This window comes from Amblyraja radiata, chromosome 1 (assembly GCF_010909765.2).
Source record: "Amblyraja radiata isolate CabotCenter1 chromosome 1, sAmbRad1.1.pri, whole genome shotgun sequence".
Classification (NCBI taxonomy): domain Eukaryota; kingdom Metazoa; phylum Chordata; class Chondrichthyes; order Rajiformes; family Rajidae; genus Amblyraja; species Amblyraja radiata.
Window position 1 is genome coordinate 116125253 of NC_045956.1, and position 26811 is coordinate 116152063.

Sequence of the window (26811 nt, forward strand, 5' to 3'; positions counted from 1 at the left end):
ATTGTGGGTCTCAATTCCCTAAGTACTAGCTTCATGTCTGCCTGTGATAAGGGTGACAGCGGCTAACTTTCCGGGTAGGAGAATAGTTGGCAATTAACCACCATTTGTTCCAGGTATCAATTGATAAGTTTATATGCATTCATCAACAAATGCAGAGCATTCTACATATGTCCTGTTCAATCTTTATTCCTCAATCAATAGCACTTTAAAAAAATGGCACCAAGTGCTTGAATAACTAACACTTAAAACAATGTTTCCTGGTTAGTTATCCAGAAACAAACTTACTTTTGCTTAATTTTGCAGGTTGCTTCTTTGCTGTTGTACTTTAATACTTTAAAAACTGACCATTTAAATCTTCGAAAGCATTTAATTTATTCTGATATGCTTTGGGACATTCTCAGTGCACAGTACTCCAGAAGTATTTTCTGTTCTTCAATCTTTTTTTCCAATTATTACTTTTGTCAGATATGATGTCATTTTAAAACCATAATTTTAGCTCTTGGGTTTTGGTGTGATAGAAAGAATAGAAAACAATTTTTAAATGCCGACAAAATAGTAAAAATTGGTATACTGAAGGGTTGTTGTTTCCCTCAGCTGGAGAGTCCAGAATTGGGGTATTGTCAAGTCATTAGAGACTTTACTGAAAGGATATCTATTTTTGCGGAAATTGGTATATTGTTAAATATTTCCTGTGCCAAGGAATTTTGTTTGTTTAATTGTTCAGTTGAGGGAACTTTTGAATGGCTGAGGGGCTCTAAGATTGACTCTTCTTTCTATTTGTTCTGATTAATTTGAGTTGCTTAAGGGCCTGTCCCACTTTCACGACCTAATTCACGACCTCTGCCGAGTTTGCCCTTGACTCATACTCGCAGCATGGTCGGCACGAGGTCGTAGCAGGTCGTGATGCTAGTTGTAGGTACTCGTGGCATCAAGTCGGTCGGGGCGTATTTTCAACATGATGAAAAATGTCCACGAGTAAAAAAGGTTGTCATTTAGGTCGAAAGTGGGACAGGGACTTGAATCTCTGCCATTCATGGTGACGGACACTAGACAACGCAGCTAAAACAATTATCTAACATTGTAATGCATCTAGATATGTTAATTGAATCCATAGTAAAGCAGAAATTGTACAGAAAGTGGTTTCCATGTATTTGTTTTAATAATAGGTCGTGAGCAGACTTATCCAGATCCGGGATTACATCAACAAGGCTCAATGCATGCGGGAAGATCTAATGGAGAAAAATGAAAGATCTGCAAATGTTGAGCGTTTGACTCAGCTGATAGATCACTTAAAAGAACAAGAAAAGTCATACATGAAGTTTTTACAAAAAATGCTGGTATGTTTTGGAGCATGCACCTAACTATTATTTGTCGTAATAATAGGTCTTCTGGACTTGAGTACTCAATTTGCCTTTTTGTACCATAAAATCCAGAGCAGAGCATACATAGTCATACCATTTGTGTACATCTCTTCTTGAGCCATTTCCTAGTATGGGTGCACTTCATTTCTCTTGTCTAAGTGAAATGATTTCCACTTGGATATGGTTGCCTTGCTTAAAAAAAAGATATCTGAACCAATGGTCTGGTGTACTGATATATTTTCTTGATTGTGGGGTAAATTTATGTTTGCTACTTTTACATTTGTTGAGTAGTATATTGTGGCCAAATTCTTTAAATTCATAATGTGTGATTATAGCTGAATGGTTGAATTGATAAACTTTTTAAATTGGTAATTAGATGAAAAATGGCAGTAAATAAACCCAAGAAAATGTCACAATTTATTGAGTCTGATAAATGGGAGCAGAGTTTGCAAGTAATGGGAAATCATGTTAAGGTAAAATTGTAGTGCTCTATCTTTGGCTGAACCATTACTGAAGAGGTTTGAAATTCATAGAGATTTTCAAGGAATATTAAAATAGGATGAAAGGCAGAATTTTCATGCTGTTAATATGTCTACTGGAGCAGAGGACATTAGAGGATTCTGAGAGATCTTGATAAATATGAAATGATTTGTTGGAGATAAAAGAAAAGTACTACTTTGGTTGTTTACGATTGGCAGCGATGAATCTAAATTTAATGCCAATACTGACTTGTGAGAGGGATTAAAATAAATGTATTAGTTTGGATTGTTGGAACATGGAACACTACCACTATTTGTGGCTCAGGCAAAGATATGTTAAAAGAAGCATCAATTTACTATGCTTTTGTTGTTCAGAGATCATTGGTTGAGAGAGTGGCGCAAAGGCATTCTATTTCAACAAAACTGAGCCAGATAATTGATGAACAAATCCATTTAAAATGTTGCATTCCAGTGCTTCTTTTAGTTGACATTATGATTTTTTTCTTAGTTCCTTCAAAGCTGAAGTATTAAATGCATTTTTAAAGGACTGATTTGTTTCTAATAAGTTCTGTACCCACGGCTTTTTTGTTGTTGAATGTTCAGGCCCGGGAGAATGAGGAGGATGAAGTTGGCACAACTGACTCTGCTGTAGGATCTGGTTCTGTCGCCGATAGCACTTCGCTCAACCTAGATGTGCAGTCCGAAGCATCAGATGCAACGGTAAGATAATATAGCAGCAAATATCAAATTGAATACAGATTCTGTCTTTGTAAGTTGAGCTTTAAATCATACAGATAGAAAAAGTTTAGGTACTGGCTTTTAAGTTTTGAGACGTTGTTGTGAATGTTATTTTTTTTAAAGGGTATTAACGTTAGAGCAGAATTTGTTTAAAAGCTGTTTGTCTTGGGTATCATTGACATTTTAATCATAAATGTCTTAACTAAACTGTTTGATAAAGGAGGCATCTCGTAGTCTGAGAGTTCGGCCCCGCATTGAGGACAAGCTAGGAAATGCAGCACAGGGCTCTTCAATTACATCAACTCCAAAAGGGGATACTGACAGGCTTGGTCTGAATGACAGGAGAGTCTTTCATAGTGGGAGTAATGGCAAGGAGCATGGAATTTCCTCCAAGGTACCATTTCATTGCATAGTCCTTGAAAACTGTAATCTATTCAATTTCAATTCTGTGATCAAATTTACTTTTTGTAGTGTTTCATATTAGACTGATCCCATATTTCTTTGCTTATTTTGAATCTTGAAAGAATGCATGTTACTATATTATTTGAGTTAAGCATATTTAAGATTTCAACATTTTGTTAAGGAGGAATAATTTAGAACAGCTAAGGTTGTATCGTTCATATGATACGTGGAACCAATCATATGTATCTTTTATTTTGCAATTTTGTTTTGAACTGAGAAACCCACTAATTATTATTATTTATGTACAAGGACTTTTGTGCAAACCAGCATCTGCAGTTCCTTGCCTCTACCAGTGATTATTAGGGCCTATTATCAACTCCAGGTCCAACCATAGCATCAATGCTAACCTTAAATTCTGTTAATAAAATATTAATTTGCTGTGTACTGCTTCGGGTACTATTCATTCCCCAGTTTTCCCTTTTGGCAACTGGTCTATTCGTATTAAATTTGTTCAGGAGAATCTGAATATACTGTAAAGTCTTGATCTGTGGCAGATATTCAGCTGTAACCTATAGTTACATGTTTTGATTGCCTGTGCAGTCCAAAGCTTATTGATAGACCCCATTGACATTTTGTTTGATTCTATCTTAAGAATAGCATTTAAGTGTGTTAATGGATAGCATCCAAGTTGATTTTTAAATTATGTACTTGGCTACTTGAACCCCTTTTGTCAATCTCACAGACTTAATTTGGGATTCATCAGTTTTGGTATAATAGTGATAAGCACCAACTTGATTTTTGGTGTGTATATTAAAATTTGGACGTGTTGATCCTGTTTTGTACCACAACATTTTTTTAACATTAACGTAAATTTATAATTTGAGAGATGTATATGTCTGTGCAACAAATGCTGAAAGGATTTTTTTCCTGAACAGTAGAATTATACTGTTATAGCCTGAGGATTTTTTTTTTTAGAAAATTAGGTCGTAGGACTGAAGTTAGAAAATCTTTATTCCAGGTTATGAATCTTTGGAATTCCCTAACCAAGAGAGCATTGGGTACTCAATAATTCAAAACTGTATAATAGATTTTCACATATTGTAAAATTGGATTGCAGTAATAATTCTGGAATGTGGAAGATGTGCCATGATTTGAATGGGAAGTGAGGATTGGAGGGCTCTATGGAGATTTTTTTCTTCCTTACAAGGTACAGTTCTTTCTGAAGATGGGTGAAATTGCAATTAGTATAAATCTTAAAAACAAACAGAAAATACTCAGCAGGTCAAGCTGCAACTTCAAAAGAAATAACGGAGTTAACATTTCAGGTGGTAACATTTCAGGAGTTAACCCTTCTTTGTCAGACCTGAAACATTAACACCATTCTTTGTGTTTTGCTTGAGAACTGACCAATGTACCAAAAGCGCTTTTACCTGTAATCCTTGAATTACAGGGCGTTAGGAAAATTTATGGTGGGGAGCACAGCAGTAATTTTGATAATCTTGTCAGGTTTTCTTAGGATGTTCTTCACCACAACACAGAAGGCTGCTTCTTGGATTGAAGCTATAAGCAGAAGGGGTTGTTCATTCTGGATAATATATTTAATGACAGTTGAATGCACCAGAAGTGTCCTGACATCTGAACGCCATTTGTGAATTTTTTCTCTTGTTCTGTCACATTTATAATTCAGTATTGTAGTAATTTAATATTGTAATTGGAGCTTAGTTCAACTAACAAGTATAGTTGCAAGGTTTTCAAGCTTTGTGTCTGGGAAACAAAGATTATTTGTTAGAAACATCACCTATTCCTTTTCTCCAGAGATGCTGCCTGACCTGCTGAGTGACTCCAGCATTTTCTGTCTATCTTCGGTATAAACCAGCATCTGCAGTTCCTTCCTACAGTAAAAATAATTTTCAGCACCGTCTGAAAAGTCTTCAAGAAAAGTAACATTATTTACTTAGCCTTTGGCTGATATTGATCTTGTAATGTTGCAGATCTGAAATTCCACATGGATTTTCCTATTCGACTATACCTTTTCCTCTTTGTATTTCGTAGCATGTTTTTCTGACTAAATTTACAATGATAAAAAAACAACATCTTGATGCATCAAAGAATCAACGATGCATTGTGCATGTGCCAAATTCCTTGTTCCTCACTTCTCTTTCTCTGTCCTCTTAGTTCTGTCACTTTTTTCCCCCCCTTCAGTTTTTATTCCCTCTCCCCTTCGGAAAATATCACTAATTGTGCTTCTGACACCCTTTTCGGGCAGGGCATTCTGGAGGTAAAAGAGATAACAATTTTCTGTGTTTGGAAACCCAACTTAAAAACCTCCCTTTGTGGCAATCACAAATCGGTTTACTCTGATTATGTATTTTGATTTATTTTGTGTTTGTCTACAGTGCATTCAGAAAGTATTCAGACCCCTTAACTTTTTCCACATTTTGTTATGTTCCAGCCTTATTCTAAAATGGATTAAAAAAAAATCATCATCAATCTACACACAATACCCCACAATGCACCAAGGCAAATTCATTGTATGTGAATACTTGGCCAATAAACTTACTTACTTAATTAAAAAATAACAAATATAGATGTTTAGAAATTTTTGCAAAGTAATTAAAAAGAAATAACTGATATCACATTTACCTAAGTATTCAGACCCTTTACTCAGTACTTTGTTGAGGCACCTTTGGCAGCTATTACAGCCTCAAGTCTTCTTGGGTATGGTGCTATAAGCTTGGCTCACCTGTATTTGGATAATATCTCTCATTCTTCTCTGCAGATCCTCTCAAGCTCTGCCAGGTTGGATGGGGAGCGTCGATGTACAGCTATTTTCAGGTCCCTCCAGAGATGTTCGATCGGGTTCAAGTCCGGGCTCTGGCTGGGCCACTCAAGGACATTCACAGACTTGTCACGAAGCCACTCCTGCGTTGTCCTGGCTGTGTGCTTAGGGTTGTTGTCCTGTTGGAAGGTGAACCTCTGCCCCAGTCTGAGGTCCAGAAGGCTCTGGAGCAGGTTTTCGTAAAGGATCTCTCTGTACTTTGCTCCGTTCATCTTTCGCTTGATCCTTATTAGTCTCCCAGTTCCTGCCGCTGAGAAACATCCCCACCACATGATGCTGCCACCACCATGCTTCGCTGTAGGTATGGTAATGGCCAGGTGATGAGCGGTGCCTGGTTTCCTCCAGACGTGGCGATTGGTATTCGGGCCAAAGAGTTCAATCTTGGTTTCATCAGACCAGAGAATCTTGTTTCTCATGCCTTTTGGCAAACTCCAAGCGGGCTGTCATGTGTCTTTTACGGAGGAGTGGCTTCCGTCTGACCACTCTACCATAAAGGTCTGATTGGTGGAGTGCTGCAGATATAGTTGTCCTTCTGGAAGGTTCTCCCATCTCCACAGAGGAACTCTGGAGCTCTGTCAGAGTGACCATCGGGTTCTTGGTCACCTCCCTGACTAAGGCCCTTCTCCCCCGATTGCTCAGTTTGGCTGGCTGGTCAGCTTTATGAAGAGTCCTTCCCCAAATCTGTGTCCCTACACAATCCTGTCTCAGAGGTCTACGGACAATTCCTTTGTCTTCATGGGTTGGTTTCTGCTCTGATGTGCACTGTCAACTGTGGGGCCTTATATAGACAGCTGTGTGCCTTTCCAAATCATGTCCAATCAATTTAATTTACCACTGGTGGAGTCCAATCAAGTTGTAGAAACCCCACAAGGATAATCAATGGAAAGAGGATGAGCCTAAGCTCAATTTTGAGTTTCATAGCAAAGGGTCTGAATACTTATGCAAATATGATATTTCAGTTATTTATTTTTAATTACTTTGCAAAAATTTCTAAACGCCAGTTTTCGCTTCTTCATTTTGGGGTATTGTGTGTAGATTGGTTTAAAAAAAGAATTGAATCCATTTTAAAATAAGGCTGTAATGTAACAAAATGTGGAAAAAGTGAAGGGGTCTGAATACTTTCTGAATGCACTGTATGTACCGAGAAACAATGAAAAGGATTCTGTCAGTGAACACATTTGTATTCCTCTAAATTTTCAAGTCAAGAGTGTTTTATTATCATACTAGACCCCCAACGCAAGATTCCACTATTCACCTGTTCCCCCAATGCAAGCCGTTCCCCCAGCGCAATATTGCACCACTCGCGCATAGCCCCCAACTGCGCAGGCGTGGCTCATTTCCTCTCATCCCTCAGCACTCCCTCCTCCTCCTCTTCACCCTACCTCTTCACCCTCCCTCTTCAATCCCTAGAGAGGGAGGGGTGGTGGAGAGGGAGGGGGGGGGGGGTGGGGGAGGTGGTCGAGACGGAGGGAAGGGGGAAGTGGAGAGGGGCAGAGAGGTAGGGGTAGAGTGGGTGGGAGGAGGGAGGGTAGGGAAGGAGGGGGGTAGAGAGGGAGGAGGGTAGAGAGGGAGGGTGGGAGTGAGGGTAGATAGGGAAGGGGTATCTCCCTCCTTCACCCCTCCCCATCTCCCTCCACACCCTCCCCCAACTCCTCCACCACACCCTCCCCCCAACTCCCTCCTCCACACCCGCCCCCCAACTCCCTCCACACCTTCCCTCCAACCCCACTCTCCACCCCATCTCCTTAAAATTGGACAATTTGTTTATATTGTCTCTTCTCAATCTTTGTTAAAATGCTACATTTCACAGTGTTCTGCTTCTGCCGTGTTTGCTCATTTCAACATTTTTCAACCTTTTTCTGCATGTTATTGTCTGCCTTGATTTTTGTTTCTTTTCATGCTGAAGTCATGCACGATACTCTGATCTAGACCATTTAATATACACAGTGCTATCACTGAACTTGCATCACTGAACACAATGCTAACAGTGAACAAAGACATTTTAACAAAGAATAAGAAGAGACAATATAAATTAATGGTTCAAATCTCTATTATGGAAAATTGTTCTCAATTTTTCTACATTTATTTTTGTGTCCTTGCACTCTTTGAGATGTCTTAGGACATGTTTCCATTTTGAAGGCAGTATTAATGTCAACTTTGCTGCAGGCAAATTGGGAAGTGGAGTTAAGGTTTTGCACTCTGATCAGGTATGATCTTATCAATGGTGTAGTTGGCTTGAGGGGCTGAATGCCCTACTACTTTTTTTTTCATTTTATCACCCAAGACCAGGAATCATCCAGAAGCAGAATATTTGGAGATTAAAAATGATGTAGACAATTAATTTTAGTTTGTTCTCCATGCATATGTTTAACTCAATAAAAGAAATGCATGGCCTGACCATTGCTGAAGCAGATAAAACAGCACCCATGCCATCTGTCCCTTCCAGTTTGATGTTTTGGAGTGTTTTGTCCTCTTTTTATTCCCTTCTCTTCATACACTCTGTCAGAGTAAAAATGTGCATTACAGTATATTGTAATGCTCAACAAATAATTAATGCAAATTTGAATTTGGATCTCCTAATTTTGATCAGTCTTCTGATAGATACAATGAATCATTGGTTAGTGACTATTTTAACTGTCATGTAACATACCTTTTTAAAGATAACTATTCACTTTTTGTTAAATAGGAAGGTGACCAGCATCAAGATACGAAAGAAGAGTTGGAAAATCTGAAAAAGCAACATGAGCTTTTGAAAAGAATGTTAGAACAGCAGGAACAGTTAAGGACTCTTCAAGGAAGACAGGCAGCACTTCTGGCACTGCAGCAGAAAGCAGAACAAACTGTTGCTGGAATGGATGATTCTGGTATACCTTAAACATTAGCTCAGCTACTTGTTCCATGTGGAAGTTTTCTTCCTTTTGTTCATGAGTTTGGTAAGGAGGGTGAATCTGACAAGAGGAAAGAGAAAGAAACCTATGACTTCAGCATTTTTTAGTTCTAGATTTATTAACCTGCCTGAATATGTTTAATTCTGTGGATTAATTGGTGTCACTTCAGAATTTAAATTGAGAACTGAAAATTGACATTTTGACAATTACATTTCTGTTTTGGAAAGTTAATGACTCCCATCATTTAATCGTTTCTTGTCTGAGTTTTTGTCATTTGATGGAATAAATATTGTTTTTGGCTTATGATTTGTCAATCATAACATTATTTTGTTCATTTTATTATGAACCCCAGTGAAATATAAATAGTTTCCTTTTCCACTCAATTGTGTCTGAATCCACTCAATGAGATGTCCCAAATCTTCATGCTAACGATCACTACCCCAGGGCTTTGTGCCATGCTATGGCTGATAAATCATCAAAGCAATGGAATGGAACTACAAATGCTTCTATGTTTAGGGAAAAAAAAATGACTGAAGTAGAAATGTTTTTAAAGTATTACTAACAAAAGGGACTCGCGTTTTTAATTTTAAATGACCTATGCATTTCTAATAAAATTGGAACAGACATGAGATTTTGAGGCATTAGGGAATTATTTTCGAACTTATGATATTAAAAAAAAAAACCCATTAAGTGCTCGAGTAACTTAGCAGGTTAGACAGCATCTCTGAAGGACGTGGCTAGGTGATGTTTTTAGTTCGGACCATTTTTCAGACACTCAGGCACGTATCCATGTCATCAAAGATGCTGTCTGATCCAATGAGTTACTCCAGCACTTGTTTATTTTTGTAAACCGGCATCTGCATTTTCTTGTTTCTCGAGCAAGATATGCCTCTTTTCTACCAGGTTAGTGTCCAGATAATTAGTGATTTGTTGCAGCAGAAGCTGACTGCAATGCTTGTCATGTAACATAATGTCCCAGACATTATAAAGTGTCATCATTAAAGTTAGCACATCAATACGATTAATTGCCTTTTCCTTCACCCAAAATCTAAGCCTTTTAGTTTTCACTTTTCCAGAAGTGAAATCTATCATCTTGATAATTTCATTGCTTTTGGACAGAGGTACAGGTTGCTCAATGATTTTCACATGTTATAGTACTTGGTAATGAAAGCTGATTTAAAATTAGAAGGAAGTTGCAACATAATTGTATATAATTTATTAACAATGGAAATAAAATTCTCATTTTTGTTTTCTCAGTTGTAGCTGAAACAACCAGTAGTGTTTCAGGTCTAAGTATTACATCAGAACTCAATGAGGAACTAAATGACTTGATCCAACGATTCCACAACCAGCTGCAAAACTCACAGGTATTACAATTTGAAGAAGAATGCTTAGTGACTGAAGTATTGAATTGTTTGCACAAATTACACTCTGATTATCTTGTAATTTTCAATTACAATTTGTTGAAATAATATGAAAGAGGAAGAAGGGTGTGCAGGAAAGGAATGATTAAGGGGTGGTGAGCAGTGGTAGGTCTGGACAGAATACAGATGAGAGAATAAGATGAGATGGTATTAAGATCGAATGTGAAGGAGACATGAGAATGTATTAAATTAGTTGAGGAGAGGTAATAGAAGGCTGAGAAGAGACTGATCAGGAGTGATAAAGTACCAGATTTTTTTCCATTTCAACATCCCCCTGTCATTTGCACTCACTTCATACTAAATAAATGTCAAGGCAGTACACTTTTGATTTGCAGTATTAATAAACTTTGTCAGATCCTAGAAATTAAATAATTGGATTTTTTTTTTTTAACCCATTGTGAAGTTTTGAATCTGAGCAATGTATATTCCTTTGCAGCTTCAGTCTGTTCCAGACAATAGGAGACAAGCAGAAAGTCTATCACTGACACAAGAGGTTGCGAGGAGTCGAGATTCCTCAACTTCAGAACATCTGTCAGACCAAAAAGTGCAGCTGGTGAATAAGCTGCAAGTTTTACAAGGGAAGAAGGAGAGAATGGATAAACTCCTTGATGAGTTGCATTCATTAAGAGACCATCATGTCAACAACAGTTCGAGTGAGTATTAAGATTACAGTTTGGGAAATATGCAAGATGGTGATTTAATGTTACATTAAAAAGGCATAAAAATATGTTTGTGCTGGTATGTTTCCCCCATGTAAGTCAGCCTATAATCAACCAGCCACCAAATCTTGTTGGTAGTTACTCAGTGGACTACGTTGGTTTTAGCTGGAATTTTATGTGCATTAGTTCATTAGACAGTGGTAATTAGGCCTTAGAACAACATTACCCATGTTTTCATCACCCAATACCAATTCGGACTGGGTTAATTTAGGCTTTTTGACCCAAGCTCTTTAAATTTAACAGCTTCACCACTGTTCAAATTATTCAATGATAATTGTCCCTCCCTAGTATATTTTAGCTTGGGAACATTGACCCCTGATTTCGCCCACTCACAGTTGATTGCCTTAATTCTGTTCTTGTTTGTGCGCTCCTCTTTCTAACCTTTGGTGAGTGCACCATCAGCTGGTAAATCCAACTAGGCTGCTTATCTTCCTGTTTTGCTTTGGGTGTACAGTAGAATCTTAGAATACAACACACAAAGTGGCCTTCACAAGCCTTTTGGAACTGCATGTGCAATTAGTTTCTCATGCACTTTACCTTGCAGGAGTTTCCAATTAAAACAATGGAGCAGCAGTTTTGCATGGTCCTTTTGACTTTTGATTATGTCATGTGGTGTTACTTCAAAGTTCATAATTTTTTTGATAATGTCTCTTGTCCTGCACTAAGCCTCTGTCTTTCTGCAGTCATTTTAAAAATTGATTTGGTTTAAAGTGTTTAAAAATTGCCCTTCAAATATTTTCTTCTGTGTGTGAGAGAACTATGCAATTCTATTTGTTATTAGATTAGATTCCTTTATTGTCATTCAGACCTTTCAGTCTGAACGAAATTATGTAAGAAGTTCACCATTCTAATTGACAACTAGTTTCTGGTATTTTGACCAGTTTCTAGTCATCAATCCCACCAGAATTCCACCAGTAATCCCACCAGGATTTGTAAAAAAAAAAAAACCCCTTACCTGTGTTCACCTATGACTGGCCAAGCTTTGTCCTCCCACCCCTGCAATCAGTCTGAAGAAGGGTCCTGACCTGAAACATCTATCCATGTTTTCCAAGGATGCTGCATGACCCGATGAGTTACTCCAGCATCCTGTGTCTTACTGGCTTTGCAATTTATCCAGTCAAGTTACTGATTGTGATAAAGTTTCAAATTTTATTGTAACAACTTTATCATGAAGATATTAAGCTATGTACAGATAATCTTGTTGAATGACAATGTGTGGGTTTAAATATCAGTTTTGTTTTCCAGTTTCCACTAGTGCCCCTGGTGTGCCTGGCTCATCTCACAGAAGTGACGAAAGAGGTTCTGTTTGTGCACAAACAGATGCTGTTTCAGTGAACAGGGAACCCAACAGCTTGGCATCCTCGGTATGCGTTTTGGATTCCATTCCCTCACGGCATGATAGTGATGCAGAAGTTCAAGCTATTCCCAGGAAGAAATTAAGGTACAAATCAAAACTAAATGTAGTTGAAACCAACAGCTTGTTTTATTATGGAATGGTTAGTGTTGTGTTCACCGAAGTACTCTTGATAACGTGATGGGGTTGAATTTTGTCTCCAGAAGTAACTTATTAATTGCATCTTTTCCTTTTATGTCTTCATTTTTTTGTGTATTTGAGAGATAATATGTATCTCTCAGATAATAAACATGGGACCCCAGCCCCACATTGAGGGTAAAGGCAATGAAGTTAAATCATTAAATATATAGTGCCTGGCTCTGGTAAGTGAGATTCAATTTGTGATATTTTACACTTAATGGTCTCTTGCTTTAATGTTCCAAGGCTGAAAAAAAAAATACCGGAAGGAGATGCATCGGAAAATTAAATGCTTTTCATGGCTTTGATGTTTCTTGGCTTGCACCATCCCTTTTCCAACTCCTTGACTGCAACATTTTAATTTTCAACCCCACTCTCAATCTCCAAAAGAGTATGTCACCATTCCGATGCTCTGAATATGATCATCCTTAGTTCATAAGCAACCAGTCAAAGAATCTTGATTGTCAATGTTGCCAGCCATTCTTGGCCTTCTGAAACGTGCAGCCTGAATCCCTCTATGAAAATGTGGCCAGCTGCTAGGCTGAGAGATGAATGATGGATGACGCAATATTCCACCACTCACTCGTTCCCCCAACGCAACCCGTTCCTCCTACGCAATATTCCAACACTCACCCATAGCCCCCAACTGCGCAGGCGCGGCTCATACACTCCCTCCCCCTCTTCTCTCCCCTCTCCTCCTTCCCTCCTCCAGTCCCTCCCTCACCTCTCCCTCTCCTTTTCCCTACCCTCAGTCACTCCCTCCCTCACCTCACCCCATCGCACTCCCCCACTAAACACAATGTTTAAATAACATTTCTCCCCTACCCCGCTCCCTACTTCTCCTTACAACAATGTAAGAAATCTCTCATTGCACTGGATGGGGCTTATCCCATTGTGATGTCATTGTCGGGTGGACTGTTCACGGCAGCTTATGTAAATTAGATCCCATTGTGTTATTGTCGGGTGGAGGACTGAGACCCATTGTGACCTCATTGCTGCAAACTGCCAGAATCTCCCATTAACTGCCACAGCATCTGTCAAGTTATTATACCCTGTGGGGTTTTGTAAACTTTTAAATGTCAATAACGTGCGAAATATCACATCAATCTGAATGAAACTTGACACGAACGATCACAGGACAATGGTGAGTAAAGGTGGTGCAAAAATGTTAACTCTATCATGTAATGTTTTGGCATAGTTCCAGAATCACATGGGCAAACCCGCATAGATGTGCAAACCCGCACAGTATTGATGTGGATAGAGAACTGGCTGGCAAACAGGAAGCAAAGAGTAGGAGTAAACGGGTCCTTTTCACAATGGCGGGCAGTGACTAGTGGGGTACCGCAAGGCTCAGTGCTGGGACCCCAGCTATTTACAATATATATTAATGATCTGGACGAGGGAATTGAAGGCAATATCTCCAAGTTTGCGGATGACACTAAGCTGGGGGGCAGTGTTAGCTGTGAGGAGGATGCTAGGAGACTGCAAGATGACTTGGATAGGCTGGGTGAGTGGGCAAATGTTTGGCAGATGCAGTATAATGTGGATAAATGTGAGGTTATCCATTTTGGTGGCAAAAACAGGAAAGCAGACTTATCTAAATGGTGGCCGATTAGGAAAATGGGAGATGCAGCGAGACCTGGGTGTCATGGTACACCAGTCATTGAAAGTAGGCATGCAGGTGCAGCAGGCAGTGAAGAAAGCGAATGGTATGTTAGCTTTCATAGCAAAAGGATTTGAGTATAGGAGCAGGGAGGTTCTACTGCAGTTGTACGGGGTCTTGGTGAGACCACACCTGGAGTATTGCGTACAGTTTTGGTCTCCAAATCTGAGGAAGGACATTATTGCCATAGAGGGAGTGCAGAGAAGGTTCACCAGACTGATTCCTGGGATGTCAGGACTGTCTTATGAAGAAAGACTGGATAGACTTGGTTTATAGAAGGTACACAAAATTGCTGGAGGAACTCAGCGGGTGCAGCAGCATCTATGGAGCGAAGGAAATAGGCGACGTTTCGGGCCGAAACCCTTCTTCAGACTTGGTTTATACTCTCTAGAATTTAGGAGATTGAGAGGGGATCTTATAGAAACTTACAAAATTCTTAAGGGGTTGGACAGGCTAGATGCAGGAAGATTGTTCCCGATGTTGGGGAAGTCCAGGACAAGGGGTCACAGCTTAAGGATAAGGGGGAAATCCTTTAAAACCGAGATGAGAAAAACTTTTATCACACAGAGAGTGGTGAATCACTGGAACTCTCTGCCACAGAGGGTAGTTGAGGCCAGTTCATTGGCTATATTAGATGTGGCCCTTGTGGCTAAGGGGATCAGAGGGTATGGAGAGAAGGCAGGTACGGGATACTGAGTTGGATGATCAGCCATGATCATATTGAATGGCGCTGCAGGCTCGAAGGGCCGAATGGCCTACTCCTATACCTAATTTCTATGTTTCTATGTTTCTAGATAAATAGATAGAAACAAGATGAGAGTTTTCGTAATATACTAGATTAAGTGGGACCCGTTGGGTCCCAGCTTCACATGGGAGGGCTGGTCCCCCATCGCATTATTCCACCTCTCCACCAATTCCAATATTGGTGGTCAGTGGGGTGGGGGGACTTTCTGGAGCGCTAGCATGGGTGTTTTGCAGGGCCAACAATCCATTTCAAGTCAAGTCAATCCATTTCAAGTCAAGTCAATCCATTTCAAGTCAAGTCAATCCATTTCATGTCAAGTCAATCCATTTCATGTCAAGTCAATCCATATCATGTCAAGTCAATCCATATCATGTCAAGTCAATCCATTTCAAGTCAAGTCAAGGCAATCCATTTCAAGCTCAGGGCAGGCCAAACAACTCATGGCATTGTCATTTAATTTCCAATTTTACATTGCAGTTTCAAGCATGGGCATTGCAGTTCCAAGTACGGCAGGGCAGGCCAAACAACTCATGGCATTGTCATTTCATTTCCAATTTTGCATTGCAGTTTCAAACACAGGCAGGGCAGGCCAAACAACTTATGGCATTGTCATTTAATTTCCAATTTTGCATTGCAGTTTCAAGCACGGGCAGGGCTGGCCAAACAACTCATGGCATTGTCATTAAGGGCTAACATTTATTACAAGTACATGGCAGACTCGCAGTTCAGTGGATTCACAGCTTAGAATCACAGTTGAGGCCTCTCCCTCGCGATCTTCCAGAGTGACTGACTCGCGTCCAGGCATCTGGGGTTTTATAGTCCTGCCCCGCCCCCCCCGGAAGGGACGTTACCTTCATCATGGTGATTGACAGGCGAGAGGACCAATCAGCTGATCTAAAGATTTTTAAAACACTCATAACTTTTTTATTTTTAATCGATCGGAAAAATCCTCGGGGCTGCCTCAGCGGAGGAGGACTGAGTAAGATGGCCAAAAATCATACCGATAAAGGGTAGCGTTTTTTCTAAAATCAATATACAGCGCAGGCAGGAAGTGGTCAAAGATGAGACTTTTAGTTATATAGATACTAGACGAAGTGGGACCCGTTGGGTCCCTGTCACACAGGAGGTCTGGTCTCCCAACACAACCCGTTCTCCAAGGCAATATTCCACCACTCACCCGTTTCCCCAATGCAACCCGTTTCCCCAATGCAACCCGTTCCCCCAACACAATATTCCACCACACTCATAGCCCCCAACTGCGCAGGGGCTGCTCATTTGGCCTTATTCAAAATTCAGTGTTCTGTGACTTTAAAATATTATAATAAAATGCACCCTCCCTCCATGCTGCCAGGAATATAAAAAAAGGGATAGCAACATTGTAACTTGCAATTACATTTCCTAGTGCTGGCAGCCTGGCATGACTTGAGTGTACAGAGATTGCAACATTGTTGCATTGTGAAGTCATTGCTGCAGATGTAGCTGCAGAGAAGAATTTTTTCTCAAATCTTGACTTTTTAAATAAAAACATGTGAATTTACTTGTGAAATATAACATCAATATGAACAAAACTTGACACAGCCCACCACAGGACAATGGTGAGGAAGGTGGTGCAAATATTTTAGCTCTATCGTGGATCGTTTTGGCGTAATTTGAGGATCACATATAAGCAGATAAATAGATAGATAGATAGATAGATAGATACAAACAAACAAACAAACAAACAAGATGCGAGTTTTAGTAATAGACTAGACCGACTGGGACCCGTTGGGTCCCTGTCACACGTGAGGAGGCCTGGTCCTCCCAACGCAACCCGCTACTCAAAGCAATATTGCACCACTAACCCGTAGCCCCCTCGGGAGGCATGGTCCCCCAACTCAACACGTTGCTGAACGTAAAATTCCAGCACTCCCCATGCCTCCCCCAGCACTGGACTTTAAAAAAAATTGCAATTGCACTTCCCCAATTGCAATACCAATTCACTCTCCCCCTCCTGTCGTGCCAGGACCTGGTGCAATTGTTGTATCAACATTGTTGCAAATGTCGGGTGGAGGACTGTGATATCCCATTCAGGTGAAATGGTGGAAGCACAGGGTGTGCTTGTATTGCAACTTTGTATCAAAGTTTGTTGGAAGCTGGCAAGAAGGATTTTTACTGTAAAAGTCCTGTTAAAGTTGGCTTTTTAAACTTTGAAATATCAATAACGTGAAATATATAATGTGAAGAAACTTGATACGAACGACCACGGGAAAAAGCTGAGTAAGAATCTGCAAAGATTTTCGTGCTGCCGTGTACCATTTTGGCGTAGCTCCTGAGATCAGACAGACAGACAAACAAGTCGAGATGGACAGATTTACATCCTATGGATGGATGGATGTGCAGATTTACATCCAATGGACGGATGGATGACTACAGATTTACATCCTATGGATGGATGATAGTACAGATTTACATCCTATGGATGGATGTACAGATTTACATCCTATGGATGGATGGATGATTGTACAGATTTACATCCCATGGATGGATGATTGTACAGATTTACATCCTATGGATGGATGGATGACAGTACATATTTGCATCCCATGGATGGATGGATGATAGTACAGATTTACATCCAATGGATGGATTGATCAGCATTTATTTACCTCTTCCACTGGAGGTGTCCTTGAATTGTGTCCTAATTGCAGCTGAGAAACTATGCAATCGACATGGGCTTTGAATCATTGTGGGTTTCTGGGAAATGCAAAAGAGCAATTCACTGATTATCCTCTAATACTTCAATTTTGTTTTCCTGTGAGGTGACGGGGTTAACCCGAGTTTGTTACGCATCCTATCTTACACAAGCATTTCTTCATAGGCTTTTAGAGAATGATTAGATGATTGATCAAGTGTCACATTCAATAATATTTCTCTAACTTTATTTTAGTTGTGAACAAGTTTACTCAGCAATATTAAAAAATATGCCATAGTCATTATAAAATTATTTTCCTTTAGGAAACTGAAAGAAGTTCACAAGAGGCTAAATGAATTACGTGAATTAATTGATTACTACCAGCAGACTTCAGATATGATGACTGATGCTGTTAATGAAAATAAAAAAGAGGATGATGATGAGACTGAGGAAGAGTCTATGTACTACTCTGATCAGGAGAATCCAGAAACTGTCACAAACATCAGGTGGGGAGATATATGTATTCGGGTAAGTGCTGCTTAATAAGGTATTTTGAGGAAACTGCAGAAAAGAAGAATCACAAACAAAATTGGATGCAGCATGGGTATAGATTTGTCCTTAGTCAAGAGTGTTAAATGTTTGAGAAAATCAGTTGCCAATTGTATTTGCTTTCCAAATGCTGTATTTCATTGAAGCTGTTGCAATAAATTACAATACTTATTGGCTTTGCCTTAAACTCGTATATAGATCTTAATATATTCCAGGCTTTGCTTGCATTGAAAATCTGAAATCTCTTGTCATTACTATAGATACCCACAAAGGGGTAATTGGACTGATATCAGCAGTACTTCCAGGATGGTGTCACAAAATGGAGCCAATAATTGCAATGGGAGACTGCTGAACACAGACTGCGAAATCAATAATAGGTCGACAAATGTACAGTCCTTGAATGTACTACCTCCATCAGATGAACCTCATCTAAGCTATGATGAATGTAAGTTCAGTTGTTAAACAAATGAGAAATTAATCTTTTGTCTTCACACGTAACAGCCATAACCTGCAGGCAGATATTTTTAAAACCCAAAACAAAGTGGCACGTTGTGTTAAAGGCAAAAAGAACTGGAAAGTTAAAACCACTAAAGCTCGCAAGCTTAGCAGATCAGACAGTATCTCTGGACACAGAAGCAATGTTAAATTTGCCTTTTATTTATATTAGAAAAAGTTAAATATAATACAAGCTTTAATAGTAGAAAACAAATTGGAAGGTCTGTGATAGTGAAGACCATGGGAGATTTGATGACACATAGTAGTTCTGTTGGCTGAACAATTGTGCAAAAGGCTAGTGAATAACAACATTTAAGGTACAGGTCTTTTTATGAAAAATACTCAAAGTACTTAGCAAATCTGGAGATGTCTTTGGGGAGAGAAAATTGAATTCAAGTTACAAATTGATTATTGCGTATCATAGCTAGCCAATTCTGATACAAATGGGCTAGGCTGTTTATCTGATGTAGTTACATTCAATTGGTGCTCCTAAGTGTGTAATGTATTTCGTCTAAAAATAAAGGTTTCCTGAGCTTAAATTGGGATTAGTTAGAACAGTTTTAAGACCATCAATACGGGGCTAAAGTAAGCTTGGAATGGAGTAATCAAGTGACTGGCAACTAAAAGCTGAGGGCAATATTACAGAATGAACAGAAGTATTCTGTTATAAAGGTCAACAAATCTGTATTTGGTTTCTCCAATGTGCAGGAGATATATTAAGCAAGTGAATTGTTCTTCATTTGGAAGGAACATGTGTTGGTGGGAGTATTATGAAAGATTAACGAGGCACTTGAGGATACTTGTTTGTGGGAGGCTTGGAAATGTTTGTGTAATTTAAAAAAAATGATTGTTACTAAGAATAACAAACTATCTGAACATCTGTCTACAATTCGGAAATGTGAAATTTGGATCATTCGTGTTTTCTATTTGTTTTGCTCTCAATATCTGTTATCATCAAAAAGTCATATTGATGTAATACAGCTGAAAAATTATTGTGCAGGTTCTCACTACAGCGATGAGAAAGATGAAGAGAAGAATGTTGATGAAACGCGGGAAGACGAGATCCAAGGGGAATGTGAAAGTACAATGTCTAGTCGCCGAAGTAGTTTTATGGGAGAAACGGAACAGGATTTTGAAATTCAACAAAAAATCAACAGATTAAATGCAGCTAAACAGAAGCTTAAGCAATTGCAGGAGCTTGTTGCCATGGTACAAGTAAGTAATTTTTATATTTAGTACATGAACAATGTTGGACATCTAACAGAGTTGAAAAGTCTTGTAATTTTTGTCTTCACCATAGATATAAAGAAAATATTTAACTTTTTAACCTTATTTGTAGGAAGTCCCAGATGGAGTTGGTATTGATGTATCTAACTTTTCGGACTTATCGTTGACTGGAGATGACCAACACAGAGAGCACCCAAACAATACCAGAACAAATACATCTAAAGATTCGAGAGAATTGGCAGTGGATGAAAAAGAGAGGTAACTAGACCAGGTGCGGACCCGCTCGGCTCGTCCCCAATGCAATATTCCACCACTGACCCATAGCCCCGACTTGCGCAAGCACGGCTGACGGGTTCCCATTGTGACCCCAGAGATCCCCGTTGTGACGCAAGTCACGGCAACCCTCCCAGAACTATGCAGGCGCGGCCGGCAAGTGGGAGCGCGACTGCGACGCTTTAAAAGTTAAAAATGGCAATAACATGTAAAATATAAGATCAATGTGAACGCATCTCACTCTCCCTCTTCAGTCCCCTATTCCCTTCCATTATAATCCCTCACCTCACCCTTCACCAACCCTCCCCTCATCCCCTCCCTCCCATCCCCTCCTCTCTTCCCCATCCCTGCTCCATTACCTTGCCATCCCTATTCCTACCCCTATCCTCCATTCCCCCTCATCCCCAGCACTCCCTCCTCTTCACCCTACCTCTTATTTCCCCTCTCCACCCCTCCCCCACTCCCTCACCTCTCCCACCCTCTCCTTTCCCCTACCCTCAGTCACTTCCAACCTCCATAAACCCTCTCCCTACCCCATCCTCACACTCTTTACCCTGCTCCCCCACTCCTCATCTCCCTCTATCCCACCCCCCACAATGAAAATAACAAATTTTTTAAATTAAATTCTCAATGAAAATTGCATTTTTTCTTTAATCTAACCTAAACACAATGTTAGCTGTTAATGAAAACGGAAGAATTTAATTAAAATCACGATTTTGTTTAATGTAAATTTGGGAACCCTTTGTGACATCATTGTGACATCTAAGACGGCTGACTGGCACGGCAAGTGGAAAAGTGGTTTGAAAAGTGTTTTTTGTAAAGTTTAAAATGTCAATATCTTGTAAAATATGCACATCGCAGGACAATGGTGAGTAATCATTGGGACTTCTCTTCCTTCAATCATGGACATGGGGTACAAGCGCTGTCTGATTAGAGCTAAGGGCATTACCAGAGCCCCCACACACCCACAATTCGGACTGTTTATACTGCTTAACTCTGGGAGGAGGTACCGCAGCATGAAGAGCGGGACAACCAGGTTCTGCAACAGCTTCATCCCCCAGGCCATATGATTACTGAACAATCAACAAAACCGAGGCTAGAACTTTTAAAATATCGACACTTTAAAAAAAAAAAAAAAACTTTTTATATATATTTATTTTACAGAACCATGCACATGAGGCATTTTTATGGACGCACCTAGCACTTTTACTTTTACTATTTACCTGATTGGAGAGTCAAATGCAACGAAATTTCGTTCAAGGTGCACTGTGTCTAGGTGTATATCTGAATGACAATAAAGTTTTCATTCATTCATTCATTCCGGTGGGGCAAGAATTGTGGCACTATCGTGTACCGTTTTGGTGGAGTTTCTGGAACTCACGAACGCATACAAACAAACACGTTGATAGTTTTATTAATATAACTAGACCAAATGGGCCATGTTCACACGGGAGGGCTGGTCCCCCAACGCAATATTCCACCTCTCCACCAATTCCAATATTGTTGGCTGGGGAGGGAGGGGGGCTTTCTGGAGCGCTAGTATGGGTATTGTGGGCTGAAGGGACTATTTGCCAGAGGGCTAGTATGAACATTGTGGGCCAAATGGATTCTTGGGGTGACAGCTTAGTCACTCAAGCCTGATGTGCTGGCAGCTCACTCACGGCTGGTGGGCAAGGCCACCAAATTGAAGTGCAGTTTCATACCACTTCAAGCAGGGTGCAAGACAACCAAATTGAAGTGCAGTTTCATACCATTTCAAGCAGGGTGCAAGGGCACCAAATTCAAATGCAGTTTCATACCATTTCATACAGGGTTCAAGGCCACCACATTCAAATGCAGTTTCATACCATTTCAAGCAGGGTGAAACCACCATAAAACCACACAAAACACATAAACACCACACTTACAGTTCAGCAGACATTCAGTGCGTTCAGTTGATTCACAGCACAGAGTCGTGACCTCTCCCTCCCCCATCTTGCAGAGACTGAGTCACACCCACACTTCCGGGTTTTATAATCCCTCCCACCAGAAGGGGCGTGGCCTTCATGGCATGATTGACAGGCAAGAGATTCTCAACATTTTTTTAAACATTAATAACACATTTATTTTTCATTGATGGGAAGAATCCTCTGCACCTGATGAGCGGAGGGGGACTGAGTAAGATGGCCAAAAATCACAGTCGTACGTGGTAGCGTTTTATCTAAAATCAATATACAATGCAAACAGGAAGTTGTCAAGTTATCACCACCAACAACCATTTGCAGTGCAGCATTTCAAAGCAGTTACCACCACCAACAGCCATTTGCAGTGCAGCATTTCAAAGCAGTTACCACGACTGTGATGTATGTGATATAATTAGCATATGTTATGTCTTGTGCAAGGGGACGCATGGGCTGGGGGAGACTCAAGGTGGCGTCCTGGAATAAAGAAGCTTGTTAGTTTTCTCCAGTATCTGAGTGTTCTTTTAAGTCAGTTCCAAGCACCCAAATACACAACAATTGGCGACGAGGATAAAAGAACAAAGAAGAAGGGCTGTCAAGAAAAAAAAGTTAAAAGAAGAGGTTGTGTTTGGAAACAAAGTGGAACGGCACCAAGCAAAAAGATTTGGTGCCAAATGGTTTTGAATTGGCGCCAAAGAAAAGAAAGGGAAGCAAGAGCGCAAGGAAAACAAGTGGGGCAGTAAGTAAGTGTCACCGAAGAACGCAGCCGAAAGCTGGAAGCCTAACCAGCAGGACAGCGATGGTGTCAACTTACCTGGAACGCTTTCCAGGGCCGTGCAGCCACGGCAAAGGGGCAGAAGAGGCCCAGCAGCCGCCACCGACTTCGGGTGAGTTCCAGGGCCGTGTACCGTGTAGGCCACGGACAAGTCCGGTGTCCACCACCGATTCGAACGTTTCCAGGGCTGTGTAACCCACAGCCAGGCCCAGGAGCTGCCATCGACGTCGAGTGAGGGCCTAGTACCGTGTAGGCCATGGACAGGTCCGGAGAAGCCACCGACGAAAGCCGAGTCTTCAGCGCGGCCAGGGGCAGTCAGCCCCGGGGGGGGGGGGGGGGAAAGAAGAAGAAAGCCCGGTCGCGCGAGAAACGGCCGAGAGCCGAGAAAGCCCGGTAGCAAGAGATGGCCGAGAGCAGGGAAAGCCCGGACGTGAGAGGAAGTCCGGCCGTGAGCGAAGAGTGGGTCCGCGCGAGAGAAGCAGGACACAGCACTCAAGCACACAGCACACAGCACTTGCGCCGAGTGAGAAAGCCGGCCGCGCAAGAGAAGCGGACCAGCCGAGAGAGAAGCGGATCCGTGCAAGAGAAGTGGGACACAGCGCTTAGCCAGCCCCGACGGCGGGGCACAGTCCCGACGCGAGAAAAATCCGGCTGAGAGAGAAGCGGGACACAGCGCTTAACCAGCCCCCGACGGCAGGGCACAGTCCCGACGAGCCGAGCAGCCAGGCGGGCCGTGGAGCCAGCGATGAGCCGAGCAGCGGGGCTCAGCAGAGTGAGGCCGCACTGTGGAGCCAGCGACGGGCGGAGCAGCCGGGAGCCAGAGACTCGCCTTCCGCAGGGCGTCCACGGGAGACAGCAGGCAAGCAAATGGGCGGAGTAGCAGGACTGAAGTGAAGGTAGCTGCGGCCCGGTGAGGCCCAGTGGAGCCAGCGGAGCAAATGCATTATTCACTATTCCTTCAAAGTAAAAGCGGGACTGTTTGAATGTAATGCATTGGTCACTGTTATTAATAGTAAATCTGTGTGCATAGAAGGAATATGGTTTAAAATATTCTATTTCTATTAGCATGAAATGTTGGTTAATAGAATAAATCTTGTTATAAGAATTAGTAATAGTCAGTGGGCTGGATCACTTCTTAGTGTGTAAAAGGATTAAGTCCAGTGCAGAAAACACTGAGAGAACAGAAGATAGTGCACCTGAATAGCAACAGGGTAGCATGGCTTTTCAAATTGTAGAAAAAGGTGCCCCAGTTAGATTCTGGGTGTAATTTTGAGAAATAGACCGGTATTGGAGGATTGTTTCATTTCCAATGATATCACTGCAGAGGAGAAGAAGAGAGCATGGTTCATATTATGCTTATGAAGAGAGGGTTATCAGACCTTACTGCAGCCAGCAAAGCCCACAGACAAAATGTACGAGGAGTGCATGGAGGCATTAATGGCTAATTTCTCGCCAAAACCTCCAAGGGCATCCTGTGGCAAGGAGCCTGAACTAAAGAGGGCAGGGAGTCCCTCACAGGACAAAAGTCAAGTGCAAAGTGACAAAAGTCAAATGCAAAGGGACATTGCCATCCAGAGGGCAACCCTAACTATTCAAGCTGCATTCAAGGGTATGAAGGTACGGAGAGAGATCCGGAACAAACAGAGGCAGCAACGATAATACAAGCAGCATTTAGAATGCACAGAGTATACCGTCCATACAGGGCAATGAGATTGGCAGCTATAATAGTACAAACCCATTATAGGGCACACCATCAAATGGAAAGTGATCGCAAAACTTACATGAAGGTACGCAGCAGCGTGTGCTGCTTCAAGCTGCTTACCGAGGAATGCTTGTTCGAAAGCAATTGCGGTACATGCACAAATCTGCCAAGATCATCGAAACATAGAAAATAGGTGCAGGAGGAGGCCATTCGGCCCTTCGAGCCAGCACCGCCATTCATTGTGATCATGGCTGATCGTCCCCTATCAGTAACCAGTGCCTGCCTTCTCCCCATATCCCTTGACTCCACTAGCCCCTAGAGCTCTATCTAACTCTCTTAAATCCATCCAGTGATTTGGCCTCCACTGCCCTCTGTGGCAGGGAATTCCATAAATTCACAACTCTGGGTGAAAAAGTTTTTTCTCACCTCAGTCTTAAATGACCTCCCCTTTATTCTAAGACTGGCCCCTGGTTCTGGACTCGCCCAGCATTGGGAACATTTTTCCTGCATCTAGCTTGTCCAGTCATTTTATAATTTTATGTTTCTATAAAATTCCCCCTCATCCTTCTAAACTCCAGTGAATACAAGCCTAGTCTTTTCAATCTTTCCTCATATGACACTCCCGCCATCCCAGGGATCAATCTCGTGAACCTACGCTGCACTGCCTCAATCACAAAGATGTCCTTCCTCAAATTAGGAGACCAAAACTGTACGCAATACTCCAGATGAGGTCTTACCAGAGGCCTATACAACTGCAGAAGCACCTCTCAAGTCAAGTATCAAGTATCCTTTATTGTCATTCAGACTTATTATCAGATGCATAAACAGTGTCAGTATTTCAAGAAACTACACTGGTCTGCTACTGCTGTACAGCAACGATACAGAGCTTGCCAGATAAGAGATGTCCAAGTGAGACATAATAATTTGAGAAAAGCAGTGGTTTGTATTCAGGCCTTCTACCGTGGGATTAAATCCAGAGAATTGGTTGAGAAGATCAAGGCAGCATGCCAGCATGTCAGTCTTAATGATGTGCATTACAAGAAAACATTTCTTGATGCAAAAGGCGGTTGTAGTCGCTGTGCATGCTGCACACCGTGGTTACCGATCAGGGGTACGCTACAGAGCTATGCGACAAGCAGTCATTTCGATCCAGAGATGGTACAAAGCATGCAAAATAGGGCATTCCCAGTTTGTGCAATATCAGTCAATGAGGTGTGCAACCATTACCATTCAGACTGCCTACAAGGTTATGGTGGTTAGGCAGTGGGTTAAGCAAAAGAGGGCTACTGTAAAAGTTCAGTCAGTACTTTGTATGAGTTGGTATAGGAAAGACCTAAGGAAACAAATAGATGCACAACATAAAAGGCTGAAACGATTCAAAAGGCTTAAACAATATAGGAAAGACTTCCTCAAACTGAATTATACATCAGTTGTAGTGCAGTCTCACTACCATGCTTATGTAGTAAAAAAACTATATGGAGCGCAAATCAAAGCTACTGTTGTATTGCAAAGACAATATAGATCTTATTTCTTGATGAAGAACCAGGGATGTGACTTAAGTGGACAATTAGATGAACAACAGAAAAGGCTTAAACGATACAAAAGGCTTAAACGATATAGGAAAGACTTCCTCAAAGTGAAATATACAGCAATTGTATAGCAATGTTACAAAATTTTGAGATTTAAAAAATCAAGTCTGCAATTTATCCCATCAGATAAAGCATAAAAATAAGTTTAATTTGACACCTAATTCACTTTCATATCTCAAGTATTTAAAAAGTTATGGCCATTTTCATACTGGGAAATGAGCATCTTGTTCCCTATTGATTTTCTATGGACATAACAAAAAAGCTGTGATCGTGAACAGTCAAAAGCCCATAACCTTCTTAAAAATTAAGAGAACTGAATGAAATTTTCAGTTATCATAGATTGAAGCATTCTGAAACAAATATAAAATAATCTTACTTGGATGACCTGAAATTAAAGCATATAATTAGCTAGTTACCTAATTGTAGCTAATTTCAGACTTCAATTACTAGATCTAAACATCTATCCATTTCTTAATAAATGATTAACATTTTTAAATAGCCTAAATGTCCAAATAATATTCACAAATAATTCACAATAAAACATGATTTTTAAATCTCATTTACATTAATTTATAGACCAAATGGAAGGAATTTAGTGTTCAATTGCTGTAAATAAATGCCCATTTAAATCAGCTTTCCAGTGGGTCCCTGTGGAACGCGCTGGTTTAGAACGTTCACATTGCGGTAGATTTGTGCCCCCAAATGCCCAGAAAAATACTGCGGGATATAATAGGCCCAAAATGAGCTACTCGCAATATTAAACTTTGTATAAAGGGATCTTTAGAAGCCCTTTTTAATGTA

General features: G+C 40.8%; 1 protein-coding gene across 12 annotated transcripts in view; it reads left to right on the plus strand.

Annotated features, from left to right (window-relative positions):
- The window catches only part of pcm1 (pericentriolar material 1), a 100781-nt gene that overhangs the window by 12177 nt on the left and 61793 nt on the right, over positions 1-26811 (plus strand). For 8 of the 12 annotated variants that reach the window (XM_033029502.1, XM_033029523.1, XM_033029517.1 and 5 more), the window contains exons 5-15: positions 1167-1337; positions 2444-2560; positions 2799-2972; positions 8506-8683; positions 9965-10074; positions 10568-10784; positions 12096-12291; positions 17784-17966; positions 18270-18454; positions 19505-19719; positions 19844-19989. In XM_033029502.1, the coding sequence (XP_032885393.1) occupies positions 1167-1337; positions 2444-2560; positions 2799-2972; positions 8506-8683; positions 9965-10074; positions 10568-10784; positions 12096-12291; positions 17784-17966; positions 18270-18454; positions 19505-19719; positions 19844-19989 (1892 nt within the window). The remainder of the gene's footprint in view (positions 1-1166; positions 1338-2443; positions 2561-2798; positions 2973-8505; positions 8684-9964; positions 10075-10567; positions 10785-12095; positions 12292-17783; positions 17967-18269; positions 18455-19504; positions 19720-19843; positions 19990-26811) is intronic. The other 4 variants (XM_033029574.1, XM_033029584.1, XM_033029557.1 and 1 more) reach the window with 1 other exon arrangement.